Consider the following 11,732-nt stretch of genomic DNA (forward strand, 5'->3'; position numbering starts at 1 on the left):
CCCGGGGAGAACATGCAAACTCCACAGAGACCAACACTCCCACTCAAAATCAAAACCAGGACCCTGAAGCTATGAGACAGCAGTGCTAACTGCCATTCCACATATGCACATATGTTTAATAAGCAGAGAGAATAAAAAAAAACAGAACTGAAGCCGATTCATTGTACCAGTAGGTTTGCAGTTTCCTGTGAAAATAGTGTGAACAGGAAGACAATGCCAATTTATTACTTGGAAACTTTAGTGCTTAAATAATGTAGACAGAATACTTTAATGATATTTCCATAAGAGAGGATTTCTGGGTCATTCAGAAGTGGAAAATGACTTGGGTTTTATCAGGATGCAGGTTTGGGTAGTGCTGTGAATGTTTTTCAGATGACAGCACTGCAACTCACATTTGCTTGGTTATTACTTTTTTTGTGGTCACACAAATCTTAGATTAGATTCTAAAGCATAGATGTATCAAGCAGCATTACAATTCATTATTTCGTATCATTCAGCACCACTTACATTAACATCTTCCTGTCTGAGCTAAAATTATGTTTGAAAGGTCCCCATAATCAATTACACAGACGAAGCTGTGACTAAATCAACACACTCTCGCAAGATTTAAGTTCCACATCTTAAATTCTTCCCTTCTATGCACAAAATGCATTGGAACCTTGTGAAACGCCTGGTGAATGCATACATTTGCTTTGTAAGAACGACATCTTATGCTGTATCATTGTATCACTTACTGAAAAGTTCAGGCACTAATACATATTACTTCTCATTACAAAGCCTGCTACACAGAACCAAAAAGAATGGTGAGACTTTGACTTTACAACATTGTTGTGGAAAAAAAAGAAATTATAATTTAGATCAACAATAATAGTGGCTACATACATTCAGTATCCTAGACCAGATTATGATCAAAATTAAGTCAGACAGATGGATTCAATAAGTTTAAACCAGATATAGAGCAAATAATAAGCACATGGGCTTAAGGTTAAGGAGAGAGTTAACATATTCTGCATGTCAGAAGTGTAAAACTAGACTATTTTTATCCAGTCTGTGACATACACAGCACCCATGTAATGAGGTCAAAAAATAAAACAAATGTACCCTTTAGTGTTCGTATCAGATATCATGATATACCATCCTACTGCTTGGCCCATGATAACTGCTATGTTGAGATAAACACCCATGGACAAGTATTTATATTTCTCTATGTGTAACTATGCAATGCAAATGAGAGGAGTGCCACAGACGGTGAACATTTTGCATCTCTAGTGCTCATAAAAAGAAATAAGCTTTAGCCCACCTCTGCTAATATTCTGCTATAGGTGTCACACTATGTTAAAGCAATGCATAATACAGATACTGATGTTTTTGCATTCAAATCAATCAAATTAAGGGCAAAGATAAATGCTTAAAGCAAATCTTTCTAGTCCAGTTAGATGGGCTTGAAACTAAAGATCACAAAGAAAATACTAAGATACTAATACTCAAGCAAATGAACCTGGTAAAGAAATTTAAATTCCAGACAAATAAAAAGCAGACAAAATTATATATTTCAGGATATGCCATACTTAATATCATATTATAAACCTCACCAAAGGTCTACCAAACATCATAAATCCCAAAATAATCCATGTCGAGCTCTATGATGCATCATTCCCCAAATTTAAACAGGCCTGTGATTACTCATACCTCAGTGAACCTTCCTCTGGAATTGAGATAAAAAGACTCAATCCCCAATCCTTCTCTTGCTATTCAAAATGTGAGCACTGTGAACTCTCAGAAAAAAAGGTCTCATAACACTATTAAAAACACTACAAGACAGCTTGTGACCTACAGACTGAATGAATACTGTGCTAGGGTTAAATGTTCTTGCCCCCAAAAAACTAAAACTGGTAAGAGATTCTGCATTTTTAAAGGAGGACGTACCGAGTACATCAACTTGATCCAAGTGGCAGGCGGAATACATATTTACTGACTGATGCGTTAGCAAGGAATTCACAATTAAGCAATAATTGGATCCTCTGTGGAGGACTCTCACAGACTGAAAGTGTTATAGCCGTCATATCACTGTCCGACTGTATACTTCAATGTGACTTGGGGCTTCATGGATAACCAACTGCTGTTTAATGTCTATCTTTAAATGTACATCTGGAGCTAAGAATCTCCAGAGCCAGTAAATAAAAGAGGCCACATCCTGCAGCGTGGCTTTTATTTCTGAGAAATTGTAAGTACAGTGCACCGACTTTATGTAGAGCCATTCCAATGAGTCAGGCCCTGTCTAGGTTTTAAGATTGCTATTAAAATATTGAAACAAAGTGGGTTTCAAATAATGGAGGCCCATAGTTCACACTGCTACTCTTGGGCGTAAAAAGAGAAAATAGAAACTTTAATGTGGAGAAGGATAAACGGAAGCAGATTTGTTAAAGATGATTTTGGTTTATCCATAGACACTGTCCACATCCTAGTGGTTTCTTTCTTTTTCAATCCCCAGCAGTGACAGATCCCTCTTCCTGTGCTGTGCTATATGAGAAGTTCTCATACGCCACAGCAATCCATATCAGCCTCCACTAGGTCTACTAAAAGCAACCAAAGCTCAGCTCATGTGCCTGCCTGTCTCCCAAAGAAGATTGCATCTTTTATTTATCACTTCTTGGCTTTATTTTCACAGAGAATTCCAGGCTAAAACGCAATCAGCCAAGAAACTCTCCCTGTGTGCACTCCTGTCATTCCCCATTGCTAGCATGCAGAGTGAGGTACACACACTCACACAAAAACACGCTCATCACTGCCAACAAAACCAAAGCTAATTCTAGTCTGCGATCCTTGGAAAACAGGGCAGAGCCTCTGGATTTCAAAAGCAGACAAAAAGGGGACCCGATGCAAAGAGATCCAAACGGATATCGGACAGGCCAAATAAAGACGCAAACATATTATAAGCAGGAACCCCCTTCAGCAGAAAAGGAAGGGCACCAAGCCCAGATGAGGCACCGCTGATCCGACTGCCTTTGGAAAAAAAAAATGATCATGCAGAAAATCACGTTTGCCGATTGCATTAGAATTCAAATTAACTGCAGACAGTAATGGGATTAAAATCCTGAACCCCTTCCAAGGGTGAGGAGCCAAGGATAGGAGAATAATTGCAATAAAGAATAAACAAAGGTGGCAGAACTTATAAAGGGGGACGTAACTGGACATTTGGACTCCTGATTCCGCCTTCGACGGGGAACAGGCAGGATGTGTTGTCATTTTTCATGGCTCAGGCTATTTGGCGTATTCTTTTCTCTGTATCCCGTTCACAGGCAGCAGCCTGCTTCTTATTTGAAACAAACGCACACGTATCTCTAGCAGAGCAAGGCAAACGTGAACCCGAACTGATTAGCTGCAAATTTGTGCAAATTACCAGGGTCCATTTTGAAATAGAGGCTCTGCAGCTTTAAATCGCCTTCCTTCCCACCCCTTTCCAAATCTCTTCTATTTAACAAGCACTGAAAAGAAATAAAAAGGCGCTTTTGTTCGCCTTCCTTTTGGAGGGTGACAGAAAGCTGAAAAGACACAAATGAACATGAAAATGGGAACAAAGTGCCAAGCTTTCAATGGGAATGCCTGACGGCTATTTGATATGCGCACTCGGCAAACAAGCTAAAAAAGACCAGAGGGCTACTGCTCCCAGGGAAAGAATCAGCCACACTGATCCTTTTAAAACAACAATAATAATAATAACCGGTTAATAAAAAGGCAACAACAATGACAGACATGATCTGTCCTCCTACGGATGATTAAAAACTTATCTGCAGAAAAATACGCGTTTACGTGATCACAGATTTGAAACCTTAGCCAAGTAACCTCCCCCATGTCTTTCACTAAGAAAAAAAATAAACAGAAAAAAACCCAAAAAGGCCAGGGCTGTGCTTTTTCCACTGTACTTCTCCCTCAGTCGCCTGTTTGAAAAAGACGAACGAGCTGCTGCCAAAAATATACATAAAAAACGGGGCGCACAAAAAACGATCACTCGATCGTGTTGGGTACTTTAACCTTGTTATTGCTAGACCTTTAAATGTATAGCAGCTCTCCTTTACTTCCGTAAATGCTTTTCTCACTAACCAAATGATCTCGGTGATTAAAAACAAGCATTTACCACCGATGTGTTTCATTACACAATTGGTACCTTCGTTTCCTCTTGCGGAGAGGGGGAAACACAACATAAGTCAAAATTGAAAGCAATCGTATTATGTAGATTTAAAGCCCTGTTGTGTGTTGCCCTCTACATTCTTCCTTTGTTCAGACACCGAAGCAAAATAATTCTCGTTGTCTTGATTTCGTACTGTCTGGTTCAGATGTTTAGTTGAAATGAATCCGTTTCTCCTCGACGTTCCTCTTCTGTTCTCGACGGACGTGTTTTTTTTTAATTAATATAAATAAATAAAACACCTTTTCCTATTCCCAGCACTCACCGACTTGCAGAACGTTGTCTACGCAGCCGCTCTCCAGCAGAGCGATGCCTCGTCTGAAAGGCAGCCGGGTCTCGTCGCTGGTCTCCCCGGCAGCACCATTCTCCTCGCCGCCTGTGTTGAAGGAAGAATACATGCAGATCTCCCGTTCGCTCCTAGGGAATGACCAGTAGACGATCCTCCTTTGGACGGGCTCCGGGATCCTTTCGAATCGCTCCTCCACCCTCTGAAACGGCCACTTCTCCGCTACTTTCCTTGCTGCGATGTCCAGCAGCGACTCCGGGCTCTGAGTTTTGCCCGATCCCCCCTGGGCAGTACCCGGACCGCCGCACACTGCTCCTCCAGCCCGCTGTCCCTGTCTGCACGCCGGGTTGTAGCCGGGTCGGCAGCAGAGCCGTTTAGCTGGGGGCTGCTGAACGCGCTCCGCCATGATCGCACTGCTTTTACAGCAACAGCGGAAGTCACCGTACCATATAAACGGGATAAGGAAGGGAAAAGGATCCACTTCGGTCGATTGTTCGCCGTGTATGGTCAGACTGACCTTATTTGGATTAGTGGGTGGTCGTCAGCGAGAGCGGCGAGTCCTTTGTGTAGCCAAATTAAGCGAAGGAGGCGGGGGGTGGCCGCCTGCCAATCCCTACGTGGTGCTAAAAAAGGAACGAAAGGCGGAATTCCCGAACGTCGGCAAATCCTTTGTAAAGCCTTACGCGACGTAATAGGCGGAGTTCTAGAAGGTCGGCAAACTTTGATGTTTTTCTTTATGATTCCGAAAGGCGGGGTTGGAAACGAAAGCCGGCCCTGGACTCTTCCACAAAGGGTTAAAAAGGAGGCGGTGTTTCACAGGGGCGTCTCTGTCCAGACCAGAAACCACAGGCTCTTTGATTTACAAAACATGAGCTTGACAGAGGAGGAGGAGGAGGGGGAGGGGACTGCGCGTTTTTTTTTGTCGGCGTCTGTGAGAAAGCTTTGATTGTATCTGTCAACCCTTCTGGTGCATGAGGCGGGCGTCCTGCAAGAAAAGGACGCCCATTGTGACGCTTTATTTGGAAAGGAATGTGGGCTGGTCTGGGCCAGACAGCGCGGCCGCCCTGCCTGGTCCCACTGTTGTAGTTCCATTTTTGGCGAGGCTAGTTGACGTCAGGAATTTTTTTGAAAACAAAAGGACGCGCTGCCTGGGAACCAAAACTTCCTGCATGGGAACAGTGAAATTGGAGATCCGACTGTGTCGCCTAGACCCACGGTGATGTTGCTGTATTGGGTTTTTGTGTGTTGGTGGATATTGATGGTAGAGGATTGAGCAGGTCTATAAAGGTTACTAAAGAAGAGCACTAGATGTGCATGTCACATTTTATTTCTCCACTTTATTGCGATTGTTTGTATTCTCATTTTATTTGTAACGGAAAAAGAACTGGGGGGGGAATGCGTCTCGGATGGACACGCTGCTGAATTATGTCCATCCCACAGTCTCTGTATTTATAACTAACCGGTTAAACTCAAGAGTTACACTAAAAAAAAATAAGTGTGGCGAATAAGTGTGTTTTAAGGGCTACTCACATTTCACTGTCTCCATTTTCCCTAAAATAACGTCACAGTTTTTCAACCTGAACATATCTACTGATATAAAATGTTACTTTTTGTTTGAAATTCTGTAAAGATATAGTAGGAATTACTATACTACCTGTGACAAAAGTCCACGCCTCTCGGGAAACAAAAAAACGTATTTAAAACGCTGTTTTTATGATACTGTATTCTAATCTCCGTTAGAATCTGATTGGTAGCAGGTATCTGATGTCTCAATCTCCGCACTGCACGACCTCGCCGATGTCGATGCTGCATGGTAGCCGCGTCTTCTGGTTTTGAGTCTGCCCAGGCCTCAATGGTGTGATGTGATGCTATTTGAATAAACAATTTACTGAATTGGCCCGTATTACCACTGTTTACTATTGAGGATTATAAATTAACTATAAATCCAGGAACAGGAGTGAATATCAATGTCTGTGATAATGAGCAGGGTCATCGTTGTTCATTTGTAATCATGTCTTTATTCTCCTGTTAGATTTTTCAGGATATTTTTCAACTGGGAATTGCTTTGTCATCTTTTTACTTAACAAGATGCTCAACAGCTATAGCCAAAGTAGTTTTATAGCTATTTAAGCTACTTTTAAAGGTGCTATATAAAATAAGGGTTTAATATTATATCAATCCAAGTTCCCTTAGTACCAATTTGTAAAACATACATTCTAACACTTTATAGGAAAACAGTGTCATTATGGGTTGTAATTGGTGGCTTTTAATTTTGTTTTGTCATTTACAGTTTGTGTGGCAACAGCTCTTGGCTGCAGTACTTTCTCTGTGAGTATCTGACTAAAAGTCTGGCATACACTGTTCCACTCCAACACGTTTAATCTCTAAGTCACCATTACTTAAAGATGGGTAATACATGCATGCTGTTGGCAAATTCATGAAAATTGGTTAATTAAGACCAGTCATTTTTGAGTGATTATGGGTATTCATACTGTATTTTTGTTCCAGCTGATCTCTAAATTACTTAATTTAACCGATCCCCTGCCTAAATGTGTACAGTTTCATTGTTCTGATTGTATAGAAATTGATGATAACCTAGTGGACTGGGGCTCTCCAGGATCAGAGCTGGACACCCCTGTCCTTTGGCATTAGGCAACATTGTGCCTAAGTACCAAGACCCTCCCAGTGGTGTTCAGTCAGTGTCGGACATAGAAGCATTGGGATCTTGTATCACTGCAGGACACAAGAGTGAACGGTAGCCGCAGGACTGTTGCCTTCACTTTAAGTTACAAAGTGAGCACAGTCTGTCCGGGGTGAAGTTTCAAGAGACCAAGACTGTAAAAAATAATGATTGATTTTTAGAGGTGGACAATACTTCTCAAACAAAATAGGCAAAATGATGTCCTCTTCTTGTACACCATTGTAGGTTTGAAAAACAAACGCTCCTTAATGATGGTCATAGTTCATGCATTTGGATGAGCTCTTCAGATTTAACTACCTCATGGCCTTCATTGCTTCCCTCTTGCCTTCAGCCACAACTAGCACACACTGACCTCTGAATTTGCCCCTCTCCTGTTCAGTCTCCTCTAGCTATCAGAGAGCAGGATGTTTAAAAACTCTTTACAAGGCAGAACTGCAGGAAGGCTGCTGCACCTGACCTGAACCTGCATAGAAGCATTGTGCAGAACAGTTAGCCCCGGTGTTCACTGATATATTTAATCAACGGCCGGGTCAGTGTAAGATCCCTGCCTGCTTCAGATTCTCCATTATTGCTCCTGTACCAAAGAAGGACAAAATAGGTTGTCTTAATGATGTAGGCCAGTTGCTCTTTCTTCTGTCACAATGAAGACTTGTGAACACGTCTTAATCATTAAGACCTAATACTTCCGTTATCTCAAAACTGTAACAGAGTTACAGCTCAGCCTTCTACAGTTTATACTACCAGCAGGTCAGTGGATGATGCTGTAAACATCATATGTTGAGCCTTTGCAACATATAAAACACTCAGGTGCGTATGCAAGAATTCTTTTTGAGGAGTTTAGTACTGCATTTAATACTATTATTCCAGAACTCCTTTACATTAAATTGTTACAGCTGGATGTTCCACTTTCTATCTGCCAGTGGATTATCAACTTTCTGACAGATAGAAGGCAACAGGTGTGAATACTGGTGTACCTCAAGAGTGTGTGCTTTCCTCACTACTCTATTCCCTGTATACCAATAGCTGCAACTCCAGTGACACTTCCATCAAACTAAGTTTCCAGATGACATCACCCTTATAGATCTCATCACTCATGATGATGAGACCATGTACAGGAGGGAGGTGAGTTGGTTGGCATCATGGTGTGCATCAAGCACCTGGGGCTTAATACCTTTAAAACAATGGAAATTGTGGTTGATGTCCAGAAACATTCTCTGAAGCCTCTTTCCTAAATAATCAATGATTGGCTGTGAGTGTGGTGGAGTCCTTTAAGGTTTTGGGAATTATGAACTCTAATACCCTTAAATTGGGCATGAATAATACCAGTATCACAAAGAAAGCACGGCAGAGAATGTATTTTTTGTGCCAGCTGAAAAACGGTGTCTCTCAACCAATTGTAATACAGTTTTATAGAGCCATTATTAGGAGTATTCTGACTGCCTCTGTAACTGACTGGTTTGGCAACACATCTGCCCTCTCCAAAGGCAAACTGCAGTGTCTTGTTCGCTCAGCAGCGAGGGTTGTTGGCTGTCATCTGCCCTCCATTGACATTTTGTGCAATTCCAGAGCAAAGCAGCGAGCAGGAAAGATTGTTGATGACCCCTCCCACCCGGGTTACCACCTGTTCCATAAACTTCCCTCAGGAAAAGACTACCGGTCTATTAAAACCAGAACCACCCAGTATTTGACCAGCTTTTTTCCTAAGGCTCTTTTTGATTAACCAGAATTCCTAGTTATACAGTATGTGTCTTAATGACGTCTGTTGTCTTGTTTCTGTTTGGTATATGTGCAATGTTTTTGCAGCCCCAAGCCAAAGTACATTCCTTGTACATTTTGATTTTGATCCCTACTCAAGGACATAGATCCGCTATATAAGGTTTTATAGGTAGCCATTAAATCACCAGTTCTTAATTGTAGGAATGACAATCTAAGTGTGATCAATTAAACTTGTGATGTTAAATTATTTTGAGATAATCTGGAACAAAAATCTGCCTATAATATCAGCCCTCAATTCCTTGTTTTCATATTTATTTCCTTTATTTATTAAGAGCTAGAACTTGCAAATTATTCAAGACTGAGTAAATATATTTGCTTTAATCCATTTGTATAATTCTTTTGAGACCCAGAATTAATCTGGTTGTCTTTTGACGCTTTCCAAGGCAGAAGTATCCTTTTTCATGGATACTTGTGCATTGTATAGTTTTATTGCAATTCCCTTGGATTAAAGTCTTACACTGTATATTCAGTCAGTCCTTTGGCCCCTATGAGGTACAAATAGTTCAAATAAACAGAAAACAACATTTGGAACGTGCATTTGTTTTCCTAAAGAGGTAAGAACACTTTCCATCTATTTGTGGTATCCTGCTAGATTTGTAGTTGCTCTGTATTCATTCTTTCCCCTTTGGGAATTTCTACAAAGGGATTAATCGTCTCTCTGCTCAAACCTACACTCAGGTGAAGAGCAGCTGAGGTATTTTGGCAGGCTTCATTACATTAGTCTGGCAATTATCAACTAATTATCACCCAACCTCCTAGCTACATGTTGAAGCTTTAGGGTTAATTACCCTTGTAAATATTTGTTTGCTTAATCCAAGCCAAGTTGCTGTAATTAATCCTACCAAAAACATTACTGGGTGTATATAGAAGTGTCTAGTTCTATCCATTCCTATAACTGAATAAGGAGCCTCCTCAATGAAGGGATTGACCATAACTCACTTAGGCAGGTCAGTGAGGTGGGGCTTCAGGAATGAAACCCCATGCCTGTCATAGGAGCAAAGATCTATGAAGTCAGTCTAGTTACCATCATGCATTATCCATACAAATATGTTAGCTTCTGTTTCCCTTTGTATATACTTTCTAAATATATTTAGTATGTTGTGACACCTTGGGGAGTGTGCTGGTCACAACAGTGAGGCCTTTCTTTTGTCCTCTAGCATTTAGCACAAAATGGAGGCCCTCCTACTTTCCTGTAATCAAACCAAAAAAAGTTCCTTTGTTTGGATACAATTTCTTTCCTTTCCCACAAACATAAGAAAAATCTAACTTTGTACTCCAAAATAATATTACAAAATCTTGCTTCCATCTCCTTTTTAAAAGCACGCTTTAAAGGATATTTACAGCACAAATACCTGAACAGCTAGACAGTGCCCCCCCGCCACACCCTTAAATACCCTGAGCGCAGGACTTCCATTGACAGCAGCTGTGTTCAATTAACTCAGAGCAATTCTAATTAACTCTGATTAGCTTTTTTTCCCCAACACAAAAAAGTGTGGAAAAGCTACAAGGGGAAGAGACTATGCCATAAACTAGGCCCATAGTAGATTCCCTCTATAACTTGACCCCATATTCTGTCAACATGTAAATATGTGGTATATGAATTAAATAATTTAGCATTATTTGTACACAGAAGGTGTAAAAAACTAGTAATGGCTTTAGATGGCTTTAGGTTTCATTTATTTTCTAGAATAGGATTGAAATCAACTGTACTTTATATCTGGAAATGGGTATGAGAGCCTCTATATAGGGGTTATAGCAAGTAAACAAACCTTAAATAGTAAGACATGGTCTCTCTGCTTGTGTTTTTTAGGTAAATGCCAGGACACAGATGAGTTCCCAAAAACAAAGGAAGATGGAGGTTCCCCACAAATGTTTACACAGCAAAGTGGCTGGCATGTTAGTGCCAGAATTTCAGATAAACTTATGCTTGTGATAACATTCTAAATGAAAAACACCTTTGATCAGGCTTTATGTTTGGCTGTGCATCAGAAGTCCTTACTTCATGCAAATATAACACTGTGAAGCTCTGATCTGAAGATTCCTGTTTTTTAGCTGTTGTGAGCTGCTGTTTAAGCTTTAAAGCTTTTTTTTTTTCAATCTTTTGCTCGGATGACCTACAGCGTGCTTACCCGCGTTCTGCAGTATAACCCTTGAAGAGCATTGACTGCGCTGTGTACAGTGTTAGCAGAGCAGATGCCAAAAGAAACAGATAACAGCACATAATGCATTCAGGAAGAATCTGAAAGCAATTCTTTTGTTTTCATTTCCTCTGTTAGGAAGTTACGGACGCTTACTTATTTTTAGGTGAAATCTTCCATAGGCTAACTACACCATCCCTAATTTTGTTGAACATTATGTGTTGTTACTTCTAAGTTTTCTTGATCAAATCTGAAATTTTCACACTGATGTTTGTCTGCCCTTTTAACAATTTTGACTTAATACATAAAGATTAGGAATTAATTCATGTGTTTATGCTTGAATGGTCAAATATTGTGTACACAGATACCCAAAGTAATAAAATGTTACTGTCTGGTATACAAATGTGCTGTTTTCTTTTAAGCAACAGTCTCTTCGATGTTGGTTTCCCATTTCTGTTTCTATTTAGTGCAATATGAAGTGCTGTTAGGTCCCACGATGTGAATTCTAGTAGACTGATGTTATCAAATGTTATGCTATTATAATAGATTATTGAATGTGCTCTACAAAATAAAAATGTATATGATCAAGTAATACATAGGAAGTCTTCCTTAAAGGGGGCAGTGTATTACATTTACTGTATGTGG

At 40.4% G+C, this 11,732-nt stretch overlaps 1 protein-coding gene and 1 long non-coding RNA gene across 2 annotated transcripts in view; one reads left to right on the plus strand and one right to left on the minus strand.

The window, feature by feature from the left end:
* Window positions 1-4,881, minus strand: part of zswim6 (zinc finger, SWIM-type containing 6) — a 93,274-nt gene extending 88,393 nt beyond the window's left edge. The window contains exon 1 of the mRNA XM_088910909.1: window positions 4,452-4,881. Coding sequence (XP_088767035.1) covers window positions 4,452-4,878 — 427 coding nt within the window. The 5' untranslated portion in view covers window positions 4,879-4,881. The remainder of the gene's footprint in view (window positions 1-4,451) is intronic.
* A 770-nt stretch (window positions 4,882-5,651) lies between these two features.
* Window positions 5,652-11,482, plus strand: LOC148837643 (uncharacterized). Its single transcript, XR_016090835.1, has 4 exons — window positions 5,652-5,688; window positions 6,763-6,800; window positions 8,197-8,295; window positions 10,760-11,482. It is a non-coding gene; the product is annotated as an uncharacterized LOC148837643 (long non-coding RNA).
* Window positions 11,483-11,732: the final 250 nt, after the last annotated feature.

Source organism: Atractosteus spatula, chromosome 3, assembly GCF_055471065.1.
Source record: "Atractosteus spatula isolate fAtrSpa1 chromosome 3, fAtrSpa1.hap1, whole genome shotgun sequence".
Lineage (NCBI taxonomy): Eukaryota > Metazoa > Chordata > Actinopteri > Semionotiformes > Lepisosteidae > Atractosteus > Atractosteus spatula.